The sequence below is a fragment of the Bombina bombina genome, chromosome 7 (assembly GCF_027579735.1).
Source record: "Bombina bombina isolate aBomBom1 chromosome 7, aBomBom1.pri, whole genome shotgun sequence".
NCBI lineage: Eukaryota > Metazoa > Chordata > Amphibia > Anura > Bombinatoridae > Bombina > Bombina bombina.
This window is the reverse complement of record NC_069505.1, coordinates 317,916,336-317,944,066: the sequence shown is the minus strand read 5'-3', so window position 1 is coordinate 317,944,066 and position 27,731 is coordinate 317,916,336. Positions and strand designations below refer to the sequence as shown.

Here is a 27,731-nt window from a genome sequence, read left to right as displayed (position 1 = left end):
GGCTCATATGCTATTTTCTAAGCCGTTAAAGTGCCTCTTATCTCAGTGCATTTTGACAGTTTTTGACAGACACTGCTAGTTCATGTGTGTCATGTAAATAAACATTGTGCTCCCTCCTGTGGAGTTATTTAAGATTCAGCACTCATTGGCTAAAATGCAAGTCTGTCAAAAGAAATAAGGGGGCATTCTGCAGAGGCTTATAAACAAGGCAATCACAGACGTAAAAAGTGTATTCAATTGACCTTGTTGGTTAAGCAAAACTGGGGAATGGGTAATAAAGGGATTATCTATCTTTTTAAACCTTAACAATTCTGTGGTAGACTGTCCCTTTAAATGGATATGAAAGGCAAACAGTTTTATTGGTATGATAGAGCATGTCCATAGAAAGAAATATTGTCAAATATCTTAAAATAAAAATTTGAAATTTGTTTCTCTGCATCCATTAAGCCAAGAACAGCATTTTACCAAACCCACCATAGGACCATAGTTATCTGTTTTATCTGTGTCTAATCACTATGAGTTACTTGGGTTATTGTGCCAGGCGTTCGTCCGGATACTCACGCATGTGCAGTGTATTCCCATATCCACTGCCATGTGCATTGGTAAGTGCTGGAGTCTCATCCCCTAGATTAACGCTGATATTTTTTTGTTAAGTTTAGGTTTATGTAAATTGAAAACAAAAGCATCGCACAACGGGCTAATTAATATTTAAATTAACAGCGTTGCGATTGGCCATATGCTATTGTAAAAGCCACAACCAGTTTTGAGGGTTGGCTTTAATGATGTCACAAAGGAAAATTAAAATAGGTTTTCTACATGAAATAAGCTTAAAGTGAATGTAAATTTTTATGCTAAAGTGCCCGGTTTTTAAAACTTTGATTAAAAACAGGGGCACTTTAATTCATAAAAATTTACATCTCACTCCTGTTGTGAAAAAAAACTCACCTTTTAATCTTCACAGCAGCTCCAGCTTCCTCCACCTGTTTCAAAGCCTCTTCCTGGGTCTAAAATGAGGCATCGGCTTCCTCCAATCACAGCAGTGAATCAGACACTGAATCCCCCGGGGGGGAAGCTGTGATTGGAGAATGACCTATCAATCATTTCTGACATCAGAAATGGCTTGTGAGACCGGAGAAAGCTGGAGCTGCTGTGAAGTTTAAAAGGTAAGTTTTTTGTCACAACAGGAGTGAAATGTAAATTTTTATGAATTAAAGTGCCCCTGTTTTTAATCAAAGTTTTAAAAACCGGGCACTTTAGCATCAAAATTTACATTCACTTTAATGTTAAAGAAAAAGTTGGTAAGATTTGATTGCTAAATCATAATTCATATCACAATGTTTATTTATATGAAGTTTGACACAAATTTATAACCCTTTAATAGATAGTTTTATGTAATCCTAATCACATAATTTTACCAGCCAGCTTACTACAGTATTACATGCATGCCCTAATAAGAGTGATATTTTTACAGTCGTTTATTCAACAATTAGGAATCTTGCAGTAAAATATAAAAATAAAGCATTAGACTGCACATAAAAAGGATAGATCAAATGCTTACCATCTCCATTTATAATCTGGATGAGTAGTTTTAGGTAGTTTTGGGTCTGTTTCACCAAGTCCCAGTGCTACACAAAAAAAAAAGGCATTATTAATAAAGTCTATAATCTGAAAAGTTACAAGAAAAACTAATCCGTTGTACATTTTTGGTTGTGCTCAAGTCATTGATATTTAAATAATTACTGCCATCTATAAAAATATGAAACATTTAAAGGAATAAAAGTGTCTCAGGACTGATATTTAAATGGATACAGATTATGCACAGCATAGTTTTGCCACACCAAGGCTTTGTCCTGATTTTTCTATTCTGCACAATATCTATGAGAAAATAAGAGGATTTACAACATTGAGTGCAAATAAAGAAGAGTGATACAACCAGTTGGTACGTAGCAAATCCTGACAGGTAATATTAAATAAAAAGCCTAAATAAAGAGCCTAAAGAGCAATGGGAGGCTGCTTTATAAGAGCTAACCAAGAACACAGCTTTACAAATCAACCCCACTTAACATTCTAATTCTGGCTCCCAACTTTTAGGATTATTTTACCTATATGTGTATTTAAAGGGCCACTAAAGTCAAAATTAAAGGGATAGTCTAGTCAAAAAATAAACTTCCATGATTCCAATAGAGCAGGACATTTTAAGCAAATTTCTAATTTACTCCTATTATAAATTGTTCTTTGTTCTCTTGTTATCTTTATTTGAAAAAACAATAATAACCATTTTTGGTTCAGAACCCTAGGTAGCGCTTGCTGATTGGTGGCTACATTTAGCCGTTAATCGACTATATAAATGTTTTGTGGTTTTAAATTATCACATTTTATTTCTAACTTGTTTAATATCTATTAATACTATGCCATTTCTAGTTTGTTCTTTCCAGGAAAACAGGAAAAGGAGATGCTACAGACAGTGTGCTTAGTCAGCTGATTTAATTCATGTAATGCCAATGGGAGATAAAAAGTGTAGCAGAAATATTAATAGAAAGTTAATGTAATAATTTTAAAGGGATTAACCCCTTAACGACACGAGTCGTACAGGGTACGTCGCACACAACCTGGTCTTTAAAGACCAGCGACGTACCCTGTACGACTTTGGGGATTAAAGCGGCTGGAAGCGATCCTGATCGCTTCCAGCCGCTTTACGGTTATTGCAGTGATGCCTCGATATCGAGGCATCCTGCAATAACCTTTTTCCCCCATCCGATGCAGAGAGAGCCACTCTGTGGCCCTCTCTGCACCGGCATCGATGGCCGCAATCGTTGGTGGGTGGGAGCTGACCGTGGGAGGCGGGTGGGCGGCCATCGATGAAAAACTGAAGAGAGAGGGGGGCGGGATCGGGGGCGGGATAGTCGGGAGCGCGCGCGTGCACAGGGGGTGGCGGGCGGGCGCGTGCACGGGGAGGGAGCGGGTGGGAACCGCTACACTACAGCAAATACATGCTATATGAGTGGCAGTAAGGGGGGATAAAATCCCCAACAAAAGTAAATCTAAGGGATCTGGGAGCGGGTGGGTAATTGGTCTGTGGGGGGGGGAAGCTACACTACAGAAAAAATAAAAAAAATAAAACAAATTAAAAAAAACACATTTGTATTTGAAAACAGGGTACTGGCAGACAGCTGCCAGTAACCAAGATGGCTCCCAGTAAGGTAGAGGTGAAGGGTTAGAGAGCTGTTTGGGGGGGATCAGGGAGGTTGGGGGCTAAGGGGGGGTCCTACACAGCTGCATATGTAAATATGCAATACAATTTTTTTTTTAAATTTTAAATATACCTTTTATTTTAGTACTGGCAGACTTTCTGCCAGTACTTAAGATGGCGGGGACAATTGTGGGGTGGGGGAGGGAAGGGAGCTGTTTGGGAGGGATCAGGGGGTCTGATGTGTCAGGTGGGAGGCTGATCTCTACACTAAAGCTAAAATTAACCCTGCAAGCTCCCTAATTAACCCCTTAACTGCTAGCCATAATACACATGTGATGCGCAGCAGCATTTAGCGGCCTTATAATTACCAAAAAGCAACACCAAAGCCATATATGTCTGCTATTTCTGAACAAAGGGGATCCCAGAGAAGCATTTACAATCATTTATGCCATACTTTGAAAAGTTGTTTGTAAATAATTTCAGTGAGAAACCTAAAATTGTGAAAAATTTTACGTTTTTTTTTATTTGATCGCATTTAGCGGTGAAATGGTAGCATGAAATATACCAAGATGGGCCTAGATCAATACTTGGGGTTGTCTACTACACTACACTAAAGCTAAAATTAACCCTAGACGCTCCCTACATGCTCCCTAATTAACCCCTTCACTGCTGGGCATAATACACGTGTGATGCGCAGTGGCATTTAGCGGCCTTCTAATTACCAAAAAGCAACGCCAAAGTCATATATGTCTGCTATTTCTGAACAAAGGGGATCCCAGAGAAGCATTTACAACCATTTATGCCATAATTGCACAAGTTGTTTGTAAATAATTTCAGTGAGAAACCTAAAGTTTGTGAAAATATTTGGGAAAAAGTGAACAATTTTTTTTATTTGATTGCATTTGGTGGTGAAATGGTGGCATGAAATATACCAAAATGGGCCTAGATCAATACTTTGGGATGTCTTCTAAAAAAAAATATATACATGTCAAGGGTTAATCAGGGATTCCTGAAAGATATCAGTGTTCCAATGTAACTAGCGCTAATTTTGAAAAAAAGTGGTTTGGAAATAGCAAAGTGCTACTTGTATTTATGGCCCTATAAGTTGCAAAAAAAGCAAAGAACATGTAAACATTGGGTATTTCTAAACTCAGGACAAAATTTAGAAACTATTTAGCATGGGTGTTTTTTGGTGGTTGTAGATGTGTAACAGATTGTGGGGGTCAAAGTTAGAAAAAGTGTGTTTTTTTCCATTTTTTCCTAATATTTTATCATTTTTTTAAAGTAAATGATAAGATATGATGAAAAAAATGGTATCTTTAGAAAGTCCATTTAATGGCGAGAAAAACGGTATATAATATGTATGGGTACAGTAAATGAGTAAGAGGAAAATTACAGCTAAACACAAACACCGCAGAAATTTAAAAATAGCCCTGGTCCTTCAGGGAAAGAAATTGAAAAATGGACTTGGTCCTTAAGGGGTTAAACACCTCAATATATTAACATAAATTGTTAAATTACATGTAGTAAAAGAACTTTGCAATATACTTTATTTTGTTTAATTCTGAATATTGTGGGCTTTCCAATTCATGCTAAACATGAAGTGCAGACACAGCTATATTCCACACAGTCATTGGCTGCACACTCTAGTAAGCCTTTTATAACCATTTCTAATTGGCCTCAGCACAAAAGGTAACCTAAGTTACAATATGGTGGCGCCCACTGCTTTATAGACATGAACTTTACCCTTATTTTATTTAATATCTAAAAAACTAATATAATTTTAAAAAATGCATGTACAAATTATTCTCTTATTAGTGTTTAATGCCCCTTTAATTGTCAAAATGTGGCGAGAGAGAGCGAGAGAGAGAGAGAGAAAGAGAGAGAGAGAGAGAGAGAGAGAGAGAGAGATATGAATTAAATATAACACAACACGGCCCGTGTGAACGGGCTTTAGGACTAGTAAAATAATAAAAGAGTAGGATGGAACCAGAGAATGAAACACAGAAAGAGAAATTGCATAGGAAAGACCAGCCCTATTCTCTGTGGAGTCTGTAGAATGTACACGCCCACTTTTTCTCAAGGTGATTACTGGGATACTCCTTCCGCCAATATTCTCTTTTTAGAATTACATTTTAGTAGTTTGTTATAAAAAGAAATACAAGATTGCTGTTATTTAGGCACCCTACAATTTCATCCATGGCTCCCATGGGAAAATGATTGTCCAGAGTGTGATCTTGAGAAAATACTCAAAATAGTGTGCCGCTCTGTCTAACCGTGTGACTTGACTAGAAGCTAGAAACCATGCTAAGGATAGCATGGCTTAGGAAATAAAACTTACAATAACATACTTTGTGACCTTAATAGTTATAGCTCAGATGAGAAAAGAGAAGTAATACAGCAGCATTGTATCGTCAGTAGCACCACCCCTTTATATTGTAGTTGCTGCAGCCCACTGGGAACTTCCTGGCGTCCTGGTAGGCCAATCCAGCCTTGCGTGTCACAAAGGCCATAGGGTAGATTAATGAAGAGCAGTTTCATACGAGCGAGCCTACAGCCAACAGCCTACATATTTAAAAATTTAGAAACCGTTTTTTTTGCCTCTCTCCCATCTTAGGCGTGACGAGATCAATCACCATGACACTTGCTCATTCGGGGTGATTGACATGGTCTGCTCTAGTGCAATTGGTTGAGCAGGAGTAGGGGACGACATTGCACAAGGAACCTCTAGCGCAATTGGTTGAGCAGGAGCAGGGGGCAACATTGCACAAGGAACCTCTAGCGCAATTGGTTGAGCAGGTGCAGGAGGCAACATTGCACAAGAAACCTCTAGCGCAATTGGTTGAGCAGGAGCAGGGGACGACATTGCCCAACGAACTTCTAGCGCAATTGGTTGAGCAGGAGCAGGGGGCGACATTGCACAAGGAACCTCTAGCGCAATTGGTTGAGCAGGAGCAGGGGCGACATTGCACAAGGAACCTCTAGTGTAATTGGTTAAACAGGAGCAGGGGGCGACATTTCACAAGGAACCTCTAGCGCAATTGGTTGAGCAGGAGCAGGGGACGACATTGCCCAACGAACTTCGAGCGCAATTTGTTGAGCAGGAGCGACATTGCACAAGGAACCTCTAGTGTAATTGGTTAAACAGGAGCAGGGGGCGACATTTCACAAGGAACCTCTAGTGCAATTGGTTAAAACAGGTGCAGGGGGTGACATTGCACAAGAAACCTCTAGCACAATTGGTTGAGCAGGAGCAGGGGGCAACATTGCACAAGGAACCTCTAGCGCAATTGGTTGAGCAGGAGCAGGGGGGCGGCATTGCACAAGGAACCTCTAGCGCAATTGGTTGAGCAGGAGGCGACATCGCACAAGGAACTTCTAGAACAATTGGTTGAGCAGAAGAAGGGGGCGACATTGCACAAGGAACCTCTAGCGCAATGTTAAATTACACCATGCAATGCAGCATCACAAGTGGCAAATGCAGGCGGACAGTTTCACTATTTGCAAACTTGTCTGCCTGCAAGAATGACAAATAGCCCATAGAAGCAGAGGGTAATCAATAGTATCAAAGGCAGCTGAGTACTAGGGAAAAAAGTGAGCTGTGTTTTGACTACTGTAGTTGCAGATCAGCATTGTGTATTATTTGTTCCATTCTCCCTATCCCCCTCTTATTTATATCCACTGTCTAAATTCAACTACCCCCCTACAGCGAAGTGGATTGTGCCAGATCTGGATACCACACTCTGGAGTTTGTTGACATTTTCTCTCATGACAAATCATCTCCCCAGCGGCTACAAATGATATTCATAGGGCTGCAATACCCATAAAACACCGGCATCATTTCTAACTGACAGTCCCCACAGGATCTCTCTGCAATCTTCAGAAGCTACTGTCTATTTCCTGTTGCCTTCTGCCTGATTCTCAAGAAGAGCAAGCTCAGCACTTCCCCTGCTGCCTGCCTGCTGGGCTGTGGCCTAGTTATGATATGCAATTGCTTTCATGCAATAGAAAAAAAAAATAAGAAAAAGGGAAGACTTTAGCTCTGCAGCGTACTTGCTATACAAGCCAATGAGTGACAACTAACAAAAAAAAAAGGTTTGTTATGTCCTGGTTTTGTTTTTGGAATAATGTCAGACAGACACTGTTATAAGGGACAGTCTAGTCAAAATTAGACTTTCATGATTCAGATAGGGCATGTTATTTTAAACAACTTTCCAATTTACTTTTATCATCAAATTTGCTTTGTTATCTTGGTATTCTTAGTTGAAAGCTAAACCTAGGTAGGCTCATATGATAATTTCTAAGGCCTTAAAGGCTGCCTCTTATCTAAATGAGTTTGACAGTTTTTCACAGCTAGAGGGTATAAGTTCATGTGTGCCATATAGATAACATTGTGCTCACGCCCATGGATTTACTTATGAAAAGGCACTGATTGACTAAAATGCAAGTCTGTCAAAAGAACTGAAATAATGGGGCAATCTGCAGAGGCTTAGATTAATAAGTGTTTTTTTTATTTAACTAGGTGACTTAAAGGAATATTAAAGGGACATTGTCTCCCCTTTAATGTCTTCCTAAAGGTCCATTTTACCTGCTGGAATATATTTATTGTTTTCAACCATCTCCTTTACCTTTGTATGCAATTTTGAAAAGTTATTTTTGTCTGATGTGTACACATATATTGAGAATATGAGGAACACACATTTTCTCTGTAGAAAATCTATGTAAAGAGAAGACAATAGCTCGGAATCATCTCCCTGCTGTGGTATGAGGGAGAGAAGTATGTGAAATAGCTGTTTGTGTTTATTCAACATCCTAATATAAATAGCCTTAGCAGGTCTGCTTTACTTACAGGCTCAACCCATTGTTATGGGCATGTCCTAGGTGATAATTTTAATGAGAAAAAAATGCTTTTTCAAATACAACAATAAACACAAAGGAACATGTCCCCATCTATTTATAACTCTGCAGAAGGTATAATAAGTCATTTGGAAAACATTAAGGAGAAATACATTTTACAGTACAGTGTCCCTGTAAACACTACTTGTTTTTGTGCAAAAGCTGTCCTATGTCCCACGCTCCCTAGAGAGGCCAAAAAGCAAAAACTCTATAAAGTGGATTTTTAAAATGCTGCAAATTGTCTAAATCAGCTATTTGACTTACAGCATTTGCAGGTTACATAATTTGTCTTTTGTCTCTCTAGAGACCGTGGGACATAATTTGTAAACAAAATGCAAACTTTGTTTAATGTCCGTTTAAGCCACCCGCCTTATCTCAAGTATGAGTCCTCTTTATTAAAGTTTGTTATTAAAAGTGGCTCACTCTTTTGTGTTATTTTTTAGCTAGGATTTCTCTAATAAGAACAAATATATTCTTAAAAAAAAAAGAAAAACAAAACCATTTAAAAGGGCACAAAATGCCAAATTAAACTTTATTGATTAAGACAGAGCTTGCAATTTATAGGGATATAAAAGGTCAAAATTAAAATTTACATGGGTGCATTTTACATATACATATATATATATATATATATATATATATATATATATATCAGAGGTAAACACAGTCTTGCATAGAAAGACAGCACTCACTGGATATTCTGTATATAAAACTTAACTTTTATTGGAGCATATCAAAAGGTAAAAAGTCCCATAACGTTTCAGTAGCTAACTGGTACCTTTTTCCGAAAGTCAGGTTACTTCATCTACCTGATGCACGAGTGAATCCATTTGAAAAAGGTACCAGTTAGGTACCGAAACGTCATGGGACTTTTTACCTTTGATATGCTCCAATAAAAACTAAGTTTAATACAGAATATCCAGTGAGTGCTGTCTTTCTATGTAAGACTGTGTTTACCTCTGACAAGCACCCTAGTGGATGGTATCTCATAATTGAGGATTGGAGTGCAGGCCCTTTCTACAGATGTGTATATATATATATATATATATATATATATATATATATATATATATATATATATATATATATATATATAAACATTTTTTGCAATCTACTTCCATTAACAGAAACGCTTCTAATAAGTTATTACTGCTATTCAGTGGCATATACACATATGCTGTGAGTGTCCCATGCAACAGTATTCCAGCACAGAGAGCAGGCAGTAATGTGTATTGTTGCTTGTGAATACTTAATTTATATCATATAAGTCACTGTTATTCTTCTGAGATAGTGTGGTGTATGAATTCTGGTACACAAGAACTCAGAGCAGATACTTTCCATGAGCATTTCTGATACAGGCTTAGGAGCGTGCACGTGTCTTCAGCACTATATGCAACAATTTTATACATCTACTTCTTAAGACAAATGCACTTTCCCACGTTTATCTAGAAGGAATGGAGCTAAATCTAGTCATACAAATGAAGTGGATTTTTTTAATTAGATGCTCTATATGAATCATGAAAGTTTAATTTTGATTTTCATACCTTTTAAAGAGTTTCACAAAATATAAAAACATAATTTATGCTTACCTGATAAATTCCTTTCCTTCCGAAAAGGGAGAGTCCACGGCTTCATTCCTTACTGTTGGGAAATAAAACACCTGGCCACCAGTAGGAGGCAAAGGCACCCCAGCCAAAGGCTTGAATATCCCTCCCACTTCCTCATTACCATAGTAATTCTGCCGAGGGAACAAGGAAAAGTAGGAGAAACATTAGGGTATAAATGGTGCCAGAAGAATAAAATAAATAATAGGGGACCACCCATAGACAAGAAAAAAAAAACGTGCGGGCCGTGGTAAGCATAAATTAGGTTTTGCTTCCTAAAATAGGGAGAGTCCACGGCTTTACTCCTTACTGTTGGGAAAACTATACCCAAGCTCCAGAGGATACTGAATGAATAACGGGAGGGAACAAAAAGGAAGAGGCGGACCCTATTCTGAGGGCACCATGGCCAGCAAAACTTTTCTCCCGAAAGCTGCTTCAGCCGAAGCGAAAAACATCAAACTTGTAAAATTTTGAAAAATTATGTAAAGAGGACCAGGTAGCTGCCTTACAAATCTCATCCATAGAGGCCTCGTTCTTAAAGGCCCAAGAGGAAGCCACTGCTCTAGTGGAATGAGCCGTTATCCTCTCAGGAGGACGATGTCCCGCTGTCTCGAAAGCTAAGCGGATGACACTCCTTAACCAAAAAGATAGGAAAGTCGAAATAGCCTTCTGCCCCTTAAGCTTCCCCGAATAGACAACAAAGAGGAAGATTGTCTAAACTCCTTAGTAGCCTGTAGATAGAACTTCAAGGCGCGAACCACATCCAAATTGTGAAGTAAGCGTTCCTTCGAAGGAGGAGGATTAAGACACAAGGAAGGAACCACAATCTCCTGATTGATGTTGCGATCTGACAACCTTAGGAAGAAAACCTAATTTAGTATGTAAAACTGCCTTATCTGCATGAATAATAAGATAAGGGGGCTCACATTGCAAAGCAGAGATCTCAGAAACTATTGCGCGCAGAGGCAATAGCCAATAAAAAGAGAACCTTCGGTGGGGCGTGTCTGGGCGGCAGCCATGAATGAATGCTAAATCAAAAGCTCCAAATATTCTTCAGATAATCCGCCAGTTATCTGGGAAACTACAAAGCACCCTGGCATTTATTGCGCAGATTCTATACTATGAAACAGAGCTTTACCAAGGGGTACATTTTTTGAGTAGTTTGCACTATCAGAAGCCTTATAACGGTCCGACAATAAGGAGAGGCGGCGGCCTTACAAAATTCTTCCACATATGGCCCCCACGGACAGGACTGTGTAGAATACATATACCCTATTTCTGCCTCCCAATTATGACTTTTTAGTCTGAAATGTATGTGTGTAGAGGCTCTAATAGACTTGCACAGTCGGTGTGTGGTAAAGCCCAGTACACAGGAGATTAGTAAGCTTACCAGCTCTTCCTTGAAACATACATCTCATATCTTTTGTTTAGTATTGTCCCCTAGGTTGCTACCTATTTGATTGGGGCTTATACAGCTCAACTTTAGAACTGGCTAATTTCAATTTATCCTAAATTTAATTTATTCGCACAACATTGTTTGAATAGCTCTTGTTTAATTCTAGAGAGCACCACATTGATAGAGTGGCCAGAGTTGGAGTCCCAATTAAGAGGAGGATTAGCCTTTCCACAACCCTTTTCTTAAGCTGTTGGTACCAAACTGACCCACCACAGCTTAACTACATGATACCCCATAGCATGGGAAAACTACTTGAGGACCTGCATAGTTATACGGTACCAAATGCATATTTTCCAGAGAGGGAAACCCCTAATTATCACAATCCTAAATGGGAGATCTTCTTGCTTACTCCATCATAGAAATTTGGGATTATACTTTCTCATAACTGCAGCTAAAACCACCATTCCCATCTTATAATAAGATCGACAATAGAGCTGGGAAATAATTAGTCAAAATTCCACTACAAAGCAGTTGTCCCCAAGAGGTGTCTTCAAACAAACAGATAATTCCATTAGGAATTCGTACAACACCTAACATCTAGTAAAAGTGCTCAATTTGAAAATTATACCATTTTATATATATATATATATATATATATATATATATATATATATATATATATTTATCATGCCCAAGAGTGGCTCTATATCACCCTAGTTTCCTCCAGTGATACAAGCTATTTGGTATAGGTCCAAGAGTGACCTATAGACCAGTTGGGAGGTGTATAAAACCTAAAAAATTAGGTTTCATGGTTATATGTTTAGTTGGAAATGTGGATAAACGTGTTTAAACCTGTATTATTGTAATGTGTACTTCTGTAATTGTTGTATATGTGACAGAACATATATCTTATTATATTATATTGCAAAAAACCTCAATAAAAATCTTTGATTAAAAAAATAAAAAAATAAAGGAGAACCTTCCAAGATAACAATTTATTGTCAACGGAATGCAGAGGCTCAAACAGAACCTGTTGCAAAACCCGAAGACCATGATTTAGGCTCCAAGGAGGATCCCCAAATATAAACACAGGTCTGATCCTAATCAGAGCCTTAACAAAGGACTGCATGTCTGGAAGCTCAGCCAGTCTCTTGTGCAATAAAACCGACAGGGCCGAAATCTGTCCTCTCAGGGAACTAGCAGAAAGTCCCTTCTCCAGCCCATTCTGGAGAAAAGATAAGATCCTTGCAACCTTAAATCTGTGCCAGGAAAGACCACGCTTGTGATAGATACGCAGAGAAACTGGTTTACGAGCTTGAATAAGAGTATCAATGACACTCTCAGAGAAATCTCTTTTCGCTAAGACTAAGCGTTCAATCTCCATGCAGTCAGCCTCAGAGAATCTAGATTTTGAGGAACACATGGACCTTGTATTAGCAGGTCTCTACGAAAAGGTAACTTCCACGGAGGAGATGAGGACATACCCACTAGATCCGCGAACCACATCCTTCGCGGCCACGATGGAGCAATCAGGATTACTGATACCCGTTCCTGCTTGATGCGGGCCACCACTCGAGGAAAAATATATGAGTTTGAACCTCCAGGGCACTGCTAGTGCATCTATTAGATCCGCTTGAGGATCCCTCGAACCGTACCTGGGTAGCTTGATATCGAGAGGGACTCAAGGAGGTCCGGGGGGAAAGACATGCTGAAGTTAGCTTGCAATGTCTCTGGTCTGTTAGAAATATCCTCTTGGATATGGAGTCTATTATAGTATCCAGGAATTTCACCCTGGTACCTGGCATAAGAGAACTTTTTTTCCAAGTTTATCTTCCATCCATGTGATCGTAGAGGACTGAGAAGGGACTCTGAGAATTCAAGACGAAAGGATGGTGTTTGCACCAGAATATTGTCCAAGTATGGGGCTACTGCAATACCCTGAGTTCTGGCAACGACTAGAAGAGCCCCCAGAACTTTCCGAAAGATTCTTGGAGCAGTAGCTAGGCCAAACGGAAGGGCAATGAACTGGAACTGCTGGTCCGGGAATGCAAACCTCAGGACCTGAAAGTGTTCCCTGTGGATTGGAACATAAAGGTAAGCGTCCTTCAGATCTATAGTGGTCATAAACTGGCCTTCCTGAATTAAAGAAAGGATGGACCTTATCGTCTCCATCTTAAAGGAAGGGACACTGAGAAATTTGTTTGTTTAAGCACTTTAGGTCCAGAATTGGTGGAAAGTTTCCTCCTTCTTTGGGACCACGAAAAGGTTTGAATAAAATCCCAAACCTCTTTCTTCGATAGGCACCGGGACAACAACTGCTACGGAGGATAGATCCCGAACGCACCCTAGAAAGGCATCCCTCTTTTCTGGTCTGGTAGACAGATTCAAGAGAAGGAATCTGCCCCTTGGCAGATGAGATTTGAAGCTTATCTTGTATCCCTGAGATACCACCTCCAGGACCCATGGATCCAGTACGTCCTTGAACCAGGCATCTAAAAAAGAGACAGTCTGCCCCCTACACAATCCGATCCCGGATCAGGGGCCACCCCTTCATGCCGATTTGTTTTTGGCGGGCTTCTTATTCTGCTTGGATTTATTCCAGGACTGAGCCGGCTTCCAAGTACTCTTGGGTTGCTTGGGCTTGGAGGAAGATTGTTGTCGTTGGGATTTGTCAGAACTAAAGGAACGAAAATTAGAAGAAGATTGTGGTCCCTTAGACTTGTTCTTCTTATCTTGCGGTAGGAAGGCACCCTTGCCTCCGGTAACCTTAGAAATAATGGAGTTCAGGCCTGGACCAAATAAAATCTTTCCCTTGAAGGGAAGAGAAAGGAGACTCAGGCCAAGACTCCAAACAGAGCGCCCAGCAGGCTAGGACCGCAAAGCCAAAGGCCTTTGCATTTAGGCAAATAATTTGCATGTATGCATCACAGAAAAAAGAATTAGCAATTCTCAGAGCTTTAATTCTGTCTTGAATATCCTCGCGGGGAGACTCAACCTCAATGAGTTCCGACAAAGAGTCGCACCAGTAGGTAGCCGCTCCGGCAACCACGGCTACCGCAGCAGCCGGTTGAAACAAAAATCCTGTATGTTGAAACATCTTTCTCAGAAGGGTTTCCATTTTATTATCCATTGTCTCTCTGAACGAAGACCTATCCTCAAAAGGTATAGTAGTATGTTTAGCAAGCACCTTAGGTATGGAGCCCCACAAATCCAGTTGAAAGTCCGGGACCGGGAACAACTTTTTAAAAGTGGACGAGGGGGAAAAGGAAGAACCAATTCTTTCCCATTCGTTCTTAATAATGTTCGCCATCTTAACCGGCACAGGAAAAATCTAAGGAACTTTCCTGTTTTCATAAACTCTGTCTAATTTAGGTATCATAGGTTCTTCCACGGCCTCTGAAACCTCAAACGTAGACAGAACTTCCTTAAAATAAAAAACGCAAGTGCTCAATTTTAAATCTAAAGGACAGTTCCTCTGCAGCAGGAGGCTTAGACGCTAAGGACTCCGACCCAGAAAGTTCACCCTCTGAAGCTACATCATCGGATAACTGGGACATAATTGCTAAATCCGATAAATATTTAGATGACTCCAGGTCAGGAGAGCTACAGAATGTTTAACCTTTCTCTTGCGTTTGTCAGAGCGAGGTAATGCACTGAGGGCCGCAGACACCGCCGTTTGCAACTGTGCGGCAAAGTCCGGAAGAAGGCCCTCTCCGGATGGAGGATTAGATGTGCTACGGGGAACTGCATTTGGAGTGGATAATGTAGCAAGGGTAGTAATCTCACTGGACACTGAGTCCTGAGAGGTAGATGGCTCAGAGGGACTAAGAGCCTTAGCAGGCTTGTCTCCCTTCTTAGACTTTATAACGGTGTTAAGGCATGTGGAACATAATTGAGTGGGCAGAAAACCACAGCCTCCTCACAATATAAACAGGTATGATTTAGTACAGAAGTACCGTCTAACATGTCAGAGTCCTCCATAGCTCAGGTTATACCCACAGAAGGACACAAAAAAAAAAACATAATTTATGTAAGAACTTACCTGATAAATTCATTTCTTTCATATTAGCAAGAGTCCATGAGCTAGTGACGTATGGGATATACATTCCTACCAGGAGGGGCAAAGTTTCCCAAACCTTAAAATGCCTATAAATACACCCCTCACCACACCCACAAATCAGTTTAACGAATAGCCAAGAAGTGGGGTGATAAGAAAAAAGTGCGAAAGCATATAAAATAAGGAATTGGAATAATTGTGCTTTATACAAAAAAATCATAACCACCACAAAAAGGGTGGGCCTCATGGACTCTTGCTAATATGAAAGAAATGAATTTATCAGGTAAGTTCTTACATAAATTATGTTTTCTTTCATGTAATTAGCAAGAGTCCATGAGCTAGTGACGTATGGGATAATGACTACCCAAGATGTGGATCTTTCCACGCAAGAGTCACTAGAGAGGGAGGGATAAAATAAAGACAGCCAATTCCTGCTGAAAATAATCCACACCCAAAATAAAGTTTAATGAAAACATAAGCAGAAGATTCAAATTGAAACCGCTGCCTGAAGTACTTTTCTACCAAAAACTGCTTCAGAAGAAGAAAACACATCAAAATAGTAGAATTTAGTAAAAGTATGCAAAGAGGACCAAGTTGCTGCTTTGCAAATCTGACCAACCGAAGCTTCATTCCTAAACGCCCAGGAAGTAGAAACTGACCTAGTAGAATGAGCTGTAATCCTTTGAGGCGGAGTTTTACCCGACTCGACATAGGCATGATGAATTAAAGATTTCAACCAAGATGCCAAAGAAATGGCAGAAGCTTTCTGGCTTTTTCTAGAACCAGAAAAGATGACAAATAGACTAGAAGTCTTTCGGAAAGACTTAGTAGCTTCAACACAATATTACAAAGCTCTAACAACATCCAAGGAATGCAATGATTTCTCCTTAGAATTCTTAGGATTAGGACATAATGAAGGAACCACAATTTCTCTACTAATGTTGTTAGAATACACAACCTTAGGAAAAAATTCAAAAGAAGTTCGCAACACCGCCTTATCCTGATGAAAAATCAGAAAAGGAGACTCACAAGAGCAGATAATTCAGAGACTCTTCTGGCAGAAGAGATGGCCAAAAGAAACAAAACTTCCAAGAAAGAAGTTCAATGTCCAAATGAATGCATGGGTTCAAAAGGAGGAGCTAGAAGAGCCCCCAGAACCAAATTCAAACTCCAAGGAGGAGAAATTGACTGAATGACAGGTTTTATACGAACCAAGTCTTGTACAAAACAATGAATATCAGGAAGATTAGCAATCTTTCTGTGAAAAAGAACAGAAAGGGCAGAGATTTGTCCTGTCAAGGAACTTGCAGACAAACCTTTATCTAAACCATCCTGAAGAAACTGTAAAAAATTCTCGGAATTCTAAAAGAATGCCAGGAAAAATGATGAAAAGACACTAAGAAATATAAGTCTTCCAGACTCTATAATATATCTCTCTAGATACAGATTTACGAGCCTGTAACATAGCATTAATCACAGAGTCAGAGAAACCTCTTTGACCAAGAATCAAGCGTTCAATCTCCATACCCTTAAATTTTAAAGATTTGAAATCCTGATGGAAAAAAGGACCTTGTGACAGAAGGTCTGGTCTTAACGGAAGAGCCCACGGTTAGCAAGAGGCCATCCGAAAAAGAATCCGTCCATGCTGGAGCTACCAGCAGAACAAACGAGCATTCCTTCAGAATCTTGGAGATTACTCTTGGAAGAAGAACTAGAGGCGGAGAGATATAGGCAGGATGATACTTCCAAGGAAGTGATAATGCATTCACTGCCTCCGCCTGAGGATCCCGGGATCTGAACAGATACCTGGGAAGTTTCTTGTTTAGATGAGAAACCATCAGATCTATTTCTGGAAGTTCCCACATTTGAACAATGTGAAGAAATACCTCTGGGTGAAGAGACCATTCGCCCGGATACAACGTTTGACGACTGAGATAATCCGCTTCCCAATTGTCTATACCTGGGAAATGAACCGCAGAGATTAGACAGGAGCTGGATTCCGCCCAAACCAGAATTCGAGATACTTCTTTCATAGCCAGAGGACTGTGAGTCCCTCCTTGATGATTGATGTATGCCACAGTTGTGACATTGTCTGTCTGAAAACAAATGAACGACTCTCTCTTCAGAAGAGGCCAAGACTGAAGAGCTCTGAAAATTGCACGGAGTTCCAAAATATTGATAGGTAATCTCACCTCCTGAGATTCCCAAATCCCTTGTGACGTCAGAGACCCCCACACAGCTCCCCAACCTGTAAGACTTGTATCTGTTGAAATTACAGTCCAGGTCGGAAGAACAAAAGAAGCCCCCTGAACTAAACGATGGTGATCTGTCCACTACGTCAGAGAGTGTTGTACAATCGTTTTTTAAAGATATTAATTGAGATATCTTTGTGTAATCCCTGCACCATTGGTTCAGCATACAGAGCTGAAGAGGTTGCATGTGAAAATGAGCAAAGGAGATCGCGTCCGATGCAGCAGACATAAGACCTAAAATTTCCATGCATAAGGCTACCAAAGGGAATGATTGTGACTGAAGGTTTTGACAAGCTGATATCAATGTTAGACTTCTGTTGTCTGACAAAGACAGAGTCATAGACACTGAATCTACCTGGAAACCTAAAAAGGTTACCCTTGTCTGAGGAATCAATGAACTATTTGGTAAATTGATCCTCCAACCATGATCTTGAAGAAACAACACAAGTCGATTCGTATGAGATTCTGTTAAATGTGAAGACTGAGCAAGTACCAAGATATCGTCCAAATAAGGAATACCAATACCCTGTTCTCTGAATACAGACAGAAGGGCACCGAGAACCTTTGTAAAAATTCTTGGAGCTGATGCTAAGCCAAACGGTAGAGCCACAAAACTGGTAATGCTTGTCTAAAAAAGAGAATCTCAGAAACTAAAAGTGATCTGGATGAATCGGAATATGCAGATATGCATCCTGTAAATCTATTGTAGACATATAATGCCCTTGCTGAACAAAAGGCAGGATAGTCCTTACAGTTACCATTTTGAATGTTGGTATCCTTACATAACGATTCAAGATTGATAGATCCGGAACTGGTCTGAAGGAATTGACCTTCTTTGGTACAATGAAGAGATAGAATAAAACCCCAGCCCCTGTTCCAGAACTGGAACTGGCATAATTACTCCAGCCAACTCTAGATCTGAAACACATTTCAGAAATGCTTGAGCCTTTGCTGGGTTTACTGGGACACGGGAAAGAAAAAAATCTCTTTGCAGGAGGCCTTAACTTGAAGCCAATTCTGTACCCTTCTGAAACAATGTTCTGAAACCAGAGATTGTGAACGGAATTGATCCAAATTTCTTTGAAAAGAATGTAAACTGCCCCATACCAGCTGAGCTGGAATGAGGGCCGCACCTTCATGGGGACTTAGGAGCTGGCTTTGGGTTTCTATAAGGCTTGGATATATTCCAAAGTGAAGAAGGTTTCCAAACTGATACCGCTCCTGAGGATGAAGGATCAGGCTTTTGTTCCCTGTTGTGATGAAAGGAACGAAAACAATTAATAGACCTAAATTTACCTCAGATTTTTTATCCTTTGGTAAAAAAAGTTCCCTTCCTTCCAGTAACAGTTGAGATAAAAGAATCCAACTGAGAACCGAATAATTTATTACCCTGGAAAGAAAGGGATAGCAAAGTTGACTTAGAAGACATATCAGCATTCCAAGTTTTAAGCCATAAAGCTCTTCTAGCTAAAATAGTTAGAGACATATACCTGACATCAATTCTAATGATATCAAAGATGGCATCACAAATAAAATAATTAGCATGTTATAGAATAATAATGCTATGAGAATTATGATCTGTTACTTGTTGCGCTAAAGCTTCTAACCAAAAAGTTGAAGCTGCAGCAACATCCGCTAAAAATATAGCAGGAGTAGAGACAGGCCCTTTAACCTTAGGGATTTTGTCCCAAACTCTAATCTGTCAGATGGCACAGGATAAAATTGCTTAAAACGTTTTAAAGGGAGTAAATGAATTACCCAAATTATTCCATTCCCTGGAAATTACTTCAGAGATAGCATCAGGGACAGGAAAATACTTCTGGAATAACTACAGGAGATTTAAAAACCTTATTTAAACGTTTAGTTTTAGTATCAAGAGGACCAGAATCCTCTATTTCTAATGCAATTAATACTTCTTTAAATAAAGAACGAATAAATTCCATCTTGAACAAATACAAAGATTTATCAGCATCAACCTCTGAGACAGAAACCTCTGAACCAGAAGAACCATTATCAGTATCAGAATGATGATGTTCATTTAAAAATTCATCTGAAAAAAGAGAAGTTTTAAAAGACTTTTATGTATACTAGAAGGAGAAATAACAGACATAGCCTTCTTAATGGATTTAGAAACAAAATCTCTTATGTTATCAGGAACACTCTGAGTATTAGATGTTGACGGAACAGCAACAGGTAATGTAACAGTACTAAAGGAAATTTTATCTGCATTAACAAGTTTGTCATAACATTTAATACAAACAACAGCTGAAGGAACAGATACCAAAAGTGATACACTTAGCTTGGTAGCTCCAGCACCGGGCAGAGATTTTCCTTAAGTATCTTCTGACTCAGTTGCAACGTGGAACATCTTGCGATATGTAATAGAAAAAACAACATATAAAGAAAAATTGATCAAATTCCTTAAATGACAGTTTCAGGAATGGGAAAAAAATGCCAGTGAACAAGCTTCTAGCAACCAGAAGCAATAAATAATGAGACTTAAATAATGTGGAGACAAAAGTGACGCCCATATTTTTTTAGCGCCAAGACGCCCACATTATTTTGGCGCCTAAATGCTTTTTGGCGCCAAAAATGACGCCACATCCGGAACGCCGACACTTTTGACGCAAAAGAACGTCAAAAAATGACGCAACTTCCGGCGACACGTATGACGCCGGAAACAGAAAAAAAAATTTGCGCCACAAAAGTCCGCGCCAAGAATGACGCAATAAAATGAAGCATTTTCAGCCCCCGCGAGCCTAACAGCCCACAGGGAAAAAGTCAAATTTTTTAAGGTAAGAAAAAATGATTCAATCAAATGCATTATCCCAAATATGAAACTGACTGTCTGAAAATAAGGAATGTTGAACATCCTGAGTCAAGGCAAATAAATGTTTGAATACATATATTTAGAACTTTATAAAAAAGTGCCCAACCATAGCTTAGAGTGTCACAGAAAATAAGACTTAATTACCCCAGGACACTCATCTACATGTTTGTAGAAAGCCAAACCAGTACTGAAACGAAAATCAGCAGAGGTAATGGTATATATATATATATATAAGAGTATATCGTCAATCTGAAAAGGGAGGTAAGAGACGAATCTCTACGACCGATAACAGAGAACCTATGAAATAGACCCCGTAGAAGGAGATCATTGCATTCAAATAGGAAATACTCTCCTCACATCCCTCTGACATTCACTGCACGCTGAGAGGAAAACCGGGCTCCAACCTGCTGCGGAGCGCATATCAACGTAGAATCTAGCACAAACTTACTTCACCACCTCCATAGGAGGCAAAGTTTGTAAAACTGATTTGTGGGTGTGGTGAGGGGTGTATTTATAGGCATTTTAAGGTTTGGGAAACTTTGCCCCTCCTGGTAGGAATGTATATCCCATACGTCACTAGCTCATGGACTCTTGCTAATTACATGAAAGAAAACGTTTTTTAATATAGAAAACTGTACCTTTATACTCCCAATGGCTGGGGCACTCACCACCTCCTAGACCCAGACAGTTAACAGAGGATACGCTCTCCTCAGGTTCAAGTCTCAGCCGGAATAGAGAAAATGAACTTAGACCACACCTGGTCACATGTAGTTCAAGACAGTACTTCCCCTGTTTTAAGTACAGCAAGTAATAGGAGCTGTGCAACACTTTCAAAAATGAAAGTGAAACTTAAAAGTGAAACCTGTTTGTTCCAGCCAAAAAAACACAGTCTATCAGCCCAGGAAAAAAATCACACAAAGCAGCAAATAAATAATTAATACATTGATTAATTAACCCCAACTGTTCAATAAACCCCCTTCAGAGGATATTAACCCTGGATCCTAACAAGGTAAAAAGGAGCCACACTGTGACCCTGTTATAGCGTTTTATGTGTAAAAATTGAAACAGTCTTACCTCCAGGATCCATGCTGTCGAACAGAACACAGCCTCTCAAGTGTGACAGTCTTATAGCAGCGCTCCTGACATGGACTTGAGTGAGAGAAAGCAGACAGTGAAACTCGTCAACACTGATTGCTAGGAGCCGTTAGCAGTAGTCTGGATGATTTCGCAGAAAAACTTTCCCTGCATCTCCTGACTCTAACTTTTATGAATACTCTTACTGAGAGGTTGACATGACTACTTAAAACTCCAGTCCTATCTTGAAGGGCAGATACTCTTTTTCCAGGACTCTCCAAATCTTCTGACACTTCTCTGCCACCTTCTAATGTGACCAAAGGCAAAGAATGACTGGGGTAATGAGGAAGTGGGAGAGATATTTAAGCCTTTGTCTGGGATGTCTTTGCCTCCTCCTGGTGGCCAGGTGTTGTATCTCCCAACAGTAAGGAATGAAGCCATGGACTCTCCCTATCTTAGGAAGGAGATATTGTTTTTTAATTAAAAATACAAGTTTTAGACCTAATAACATACTCTGCATATTAATTTCAACATGAGTTGCTCAGCAGAGGCTAATTGTGTTTGTACATTTTCTTTCTAACACATTTTTGACTGGAAGAAAAGAAAAATCCATAAACGTGAAGATACCTTTAGAGCTAGATTTATAATTTTGCAGGCAGACAGGGATCACATGTTGTGAACCTGTCCGCATTTCATCCCAAATTGTGGGGCACAATTATTCCCCATATTTACAATAGCGCAAGCAAACTCGTGAAAGGCCGTCTTCCTAACCTCGAGCAACCAATTGTGTGACAGTAGAGCCTATTAATCACCCCAGTTGATTGAATCCGGGGTGATTTTAATCCACCAACTCTAAGTTAGCAAAGAGGGTTTATAAAGCAGCAGTTTAAAATGCTGCTTCATAAATATGAGTTGCAGGATCAAATGAGGGAGCCTGCAACTGATCAGGACTTTTTTGCAAATGATAAAGTGATTGTAAAGTTGACTTAAATTGCCCATGTTTTTAAGAGTATTTTTAAATACTGGGCTTTAAGTCAGTAAACTTTACAATTACACTTCTTTTTTACAATACTTACCTTTTTGTTACAGTAAGCTTACTGCTTATCCTTCGCGTGCATCTCCTTCAGTATTGAGCAGATCGATGATGAATCCGGATTCCTCCAATCGTTGTGTGCCCCCTTTGGCATCTAGCTCGTGAGGCACAAAACGATTGGAGGAAACCGGACTCATCATTGATCTGCTCAATACTGAAGGAGATGCGGGCGGAGGATCAGCAGTAAGTTTACTGTAACAAAAAGGTAAGTATTTTTAAAAAGAAGCGTAAATTGTAAAGTTTACTGACTTAAAGCGCCCATATTTTTAAGAGTATTTTTAAATACTAGGCTTTAAGTCATTCAACTTAACAATCACTTTAATATTACCCTAAATCAAAAGGATGTGATAGTTTAAGAATTGTTATAATTGGCCATGACAAAGTAGTCATTTCAATCTCTGCTTTCAAATATGTGGCAAAGAATGAAAGTCTCCAACTGCCATAACTAGCAATCAGATTCACAGAACAAGCTAAATAAATCTTTTTTTAGAAGAATGAGCAGGTGACATATTAACAGATTGAAAAAACAATCTGAGAAAGGAGCCTCAATTAGGTTGGCTATGAAAAAGCCATTAATATACTCTACCTGCAGCTCTACCTGCTGTGTGCTGACCCATTTTTTGAGCTTTGCACGCACCGGGTCCCTACACCTTTATGAATGGAATATTCCAGAGGCAGTAAAAATGCAGTCACCTGCTTTAGGCTAACATAGGATAATTTATAAAGATCTGCATCTGACTGTGCTTTATTTCATTATTTTGTCAGTCACAGAAGACCTTGGAGAAAATAACAAGGGCATCTGGTAGAATACATATGACAAAATACACTAAGCTAAGCCTTTGATTCTCATGGTTTTACTTTTTTGAAAACTGGATGATTTTCTGCAAAACATAAAAGCAAATTTTAAAAAATTGCTCTTACAAATAATGTATATTTTACAATAGCCTAAAATTTGACTGATCCTCTCCAAGGATCCTTTGTAGTTTATAGCTAAAACCTTTCTTCTGCACCCCTGGTATAATCAGGCCTCAATTTTCACTCATTAGTAACCATTGTGTCAATTGTTTTAAGTGGAGAATTACATTTGGTACGGTACTCTGGGTAAAAGTTTGATCTGTTAAACAGGAATTTAAAGTGAAAGTAAATCCTAGCATTTTACAAACGCTAGGATTTACTATTGAAACAAATAAAGGGGACTTTCATTCATAAAGTAGAAGATACTTCATGTAGAAAGCTCCTTTATTTGATTCAATTGATCACCGTTTTTACCTGGAACAGCAGCCCACGGCTAAAAAACATTTTGGCTAAGAGGTGACGTTTTTACATCTTAGCCAATAGCCGTGCGGTAAATCTGGCTTCCATGGGCGCCAAGCCGGATTTACCGCACGGCTATTGGCTAAGAGGTGAAAACGTCACCTCTTAGACAAAAAAGTTTTTAGCCGTGGGCTGCTGTACCAGGTAAAAATGGCGATGGATTGAATCAAATAAAGGAGCTTTCTACATGAAGTATCTTATACTTCATGAATGAAAGTCCCCTTTATTTGTTTCAATAGTAAATACAAACGCTAGGATTTACTTTCACTTTAAAAGGAACACTAAACGCTTTGGGCAAGATTACAAGTCGCGCTGCAAATCAGTTGTGAAAACACAGCGCGCATTATGGCTTTTTTGCATTTGGGGTTGCACAGCTATTACAAGTTGCAAAATAACTTATTTAGCGCGAGCGTTAAGCCGCATAATCCAAATAGCCAAATCACATGCGCGTTCACGTATTCCCCATAGAAGTCAATGGAGAAGACAAAAAGGAAAAAAAAAAACAACACAAAAACCCTAATCTGTTGCGCAAAGCCCATGAAGTATTCTCCTCGAAAAGTGTACATGAAAATGCGAATATTTCGTAACAGAATATGTTCTATTAATTTATAAATAAATATTTCTGTATATATGTGATGATTTTGGGCTGATATATCTATTTATAGCGATATATGTATATGAATATAAATATAAATATATATATATATATATATATATATATATACTGTATATATGTCTAGATATCTTGAGATCTATATGTGAATATCTCTTTGAAAATCCCTCTGAGATATTGTCTAATGAGCATAAGATTGTAATGTAAATTCTTCTCATTATCTCCATAGTTAAACATATATCTATACATATAAATGCATGTTTGTCTATGTATGTGTATGTTTGTCAATGTAAAATCCATGCGTCTGCTTTTTTTTCTAACACTGAGATCTCCTATCTTTGATCCATTATAACTTTTGTGTGCAATATGTTTTTTAAATATATTTTAATATGAGTGTAACTGTACTTTGCAATGTATCTTTGAAGTGTTTTGTAAAACAAAATTGTTAACTACAGCTCTTCGAGAGAGGAAAAGGATTGCTGTATAAAAGGCCAATGCGCTTGCGCAATTGCTATTTTCACTGCAATTTTTAGTAGCCAGACTATCTATCTATTGGGTACTTATAGAGCGCAAACTAATAACCTGTGAGGGTCTCAAGGCGCTAATCTACTACTTGTCTTGTTCTCAGGAGACAATCTAGGATTGAGTTTGCAGCTGACAAGGCAAGTCATGGTCATTATGTTAGGCTAAATGGCATTGTTTTGAAGTCTGTTATAAGTGAGTAAAGCCAATTATAAAAATGTATATAGCTAGTTTAGTCTTGAGAAGTTGGTAATGCATTTACAACTACTGTATACGAATTAGAAAAACTATCATTTTCAGTAAAGCAAATAAGTATATTTCAATGCTGTTTTACTACTCTTAAATAAACCTTTTATATAGAAATCTCAACACACTTGCATTAATCCATTAAAGGGACAGTAAAAGTTCAAATCAAAGAACAATATGAAAATAATGGGTAATACTGTACTGTTCTCTAAAGTTCATACTATGACAATGAATGTATCAGTTATGACTCACCTGATACTCTCTCCAATCTATATTTAAATTCCTTGTTAAAGAGACGGGAATACTCAGAGGGGCATCTACATAATCCTGCAACAGAATAGAAGGAACAATCACTGAATGTTTTTAATTTAAAGGGGCACTTTACTCCAGAATTGTTATTGTTTAAAAAGATAGATAATCCCTTTTTTTACCCACTGCACAGTTTTGCGTAACTAACAGTTATATTAATATATTTTTTACCTCTGTGATCAACTGGTTTCTAAACCTCTGCATACTGCCCCCTTATCTCAGCTCTTTTGACAGACATGCATTTTAGCCAATCAGTGCTGATTTTTAAATAACTCCACAGGAGTGAGCACAATGTTATCTATATGACACACATGAACTAGCACTATCTAACTGTCAAAATGCACTAAGATAAGAGGCAGTTCAATGGCTTAGAAATTAGCATATAAGCCTACCTAGGTTTAGATTTCACAAAGAATACTAAAAGAGCAAAGCAAATTTGATTATAAAAGTAAATTGGAAAGTTGTTTAACCCCTTAGTGACAGATCATTTTTTAATGTTCTTACCGTTAGGGACCAGGGCTATTTTTACATTTCTGCTGTGTTTGTGTTTAGCTGTAATTTTCCTCTTACTCATTTACTGCACCCACACATATTATATACCGTTTTTCTCGCTATTAAATGGACTTTCTAAAGATACCATTATTTTTATCATATCTCATAATTTACGATAAAAGAAATTATAAAATATGATGAAAAAAATGGAGAAAAAAACACACACTTTTTCTAACTTTGACCCCCAAAATCTGTTACACATCTACAACCACCAAAAAACACCCATGCTAAATAGTTTCTAAATTTGGTCCTGAGTTTAGAAAGACCCAATGTTTACATTTTCTTTGCAAGTTATTGGGCAATAAGTACAAGTAGCACTTTGCTATTTCCAAACCATTTTTTTTTTCAAAATTAGCCGTAGTTACATTGGAACACTGATATCTGTCAGGAATCCATGAATAACCCTTCACATGTATATATTTGTTTTTAGACAACCCAAAGTATTGATCTAGGCCCATTTTGGTATATTTCATGCCACCATTTCACCGGCAAATGCGATCAAATAAAAAAATGTTTTTCACACATTTTTTCACAAACTTTGGGTTTCTCACTGAAATTATTTACAAACAGCTTGTACAATTATGGCATAAATGGTTGTAAATGCTTCTCTGGGATCCTCTTTGTTCAGAAATAGCAGACATTTATGGCTTTGGCATTACTTTTTGGTAATTAGAAGGCCGCTAAATTCCGCTGCGCACCACACTTGTATTATGCCGAGCAGGGTTAATTTTAGCTTTAGTGTAGAAATCAGCCTCCCACCTGACACATCCCTGATCCCTCCCTGACCCCTTTCAAGCAGCTCTCTTCCCTCCCCCACCCCACAATTGTCACTGCCATCTTAGGCACTTGGAGAAAGTCTGCCAGTACTAAAATAAAAGCCCTTTTTTTAGCATTATATATATATATATATGGCAGAATTTATGATTTCTTTGCCATTTTCAGAGAATATGAATGATAACACAAAAACTTTTCTTTCACTCATGGTTAGTGTTTGGTTGAAGCCATTTATGATCAATCATCCCTCTCCTCCCTCCTTCCTCTCCCTACTTCCCATAGACAATCTGCACAGTAGCGGGTGGGCGCGCGCGCGCGCTCCTACCTATGATCACTACCGGAACAGCGGCAGGAACTACTCCAGCGATGGGCAGCCCACCCGCCTCCCTGCGATGGCTCCCAACCACCAACGATCAGCATGGGTAAAAAAGGTATTGCAGTGATGCCTCAATATCGAGGCATCACTGCAATACCTTGAAAGTGGCTGGAAGCAATTGCGATCGCTTCCACCGCTTGAAACCCCTGAGGACGTACAGGGTACATCCTTGGCCATTAAAGGGACATAATACTCATATGCTAAATCACTTGAAATTGATGCAGTATAACTGTAAAAAGCTGACAGGAAAATATCACCTGAGCATCTCTATGTAAAAAAGGAAGATATTTTACCTCACAATCTCCTCAGCTCAGCAGAGTAAGTTCTGTGTAAAAAGTTATACTTCAGCTGCTCCCAGCTGCAGGTAAAAAAAAATAAATGAAGAAATGAACAGCAGCCAATCAGCATCAGCAGTGCTGAGGTCATTAAACTCTTTTACTATGATCTCATGAGATTTGACTTAACTCTCATGAGATTTCATTGTTACACGGAATAGGGAAATAACATGAGAGTGCACGAGGCTCATCCTTTCAGCTGTCCTGGGACTTAGAAGTCCTTTACAATGGGATGTGGCTACTGAGGAACTTTTGAGGTAAAATATCTTTCTTTTTTACATAGAGATGTTCAGGTGAT

General features: G+C 38.9%; 1 protein-coding gene across 1 annotated transcript in view; it reads right to left on the bottom strand.

Annotated features, from left to right (window-relative positions):
* The window catches only part of MTMR14 (myotubularin related protein 14), a 402,308-nt gene that overhangs the window by 264,313 nt on the left and 110,264 nt on the right, over positions 1-27,731 (bottom strand). The window contains exons 4-5 of the mRNA XM_053689383.1: positions 25,340-25,414; positions 1,559-1,625 (exon numbers count right to left, since the gene is read on the bottom strand). Of these exons, the coding sequence (XP_053545358.1) occupies positions 1,559-1,625; positions 25,340-25,414 (142 nt within the window). The remainder of the gene's footprint in view (positions 1-1,558; positions 1,626-25,339; positions 25,415-27,731) is intronic.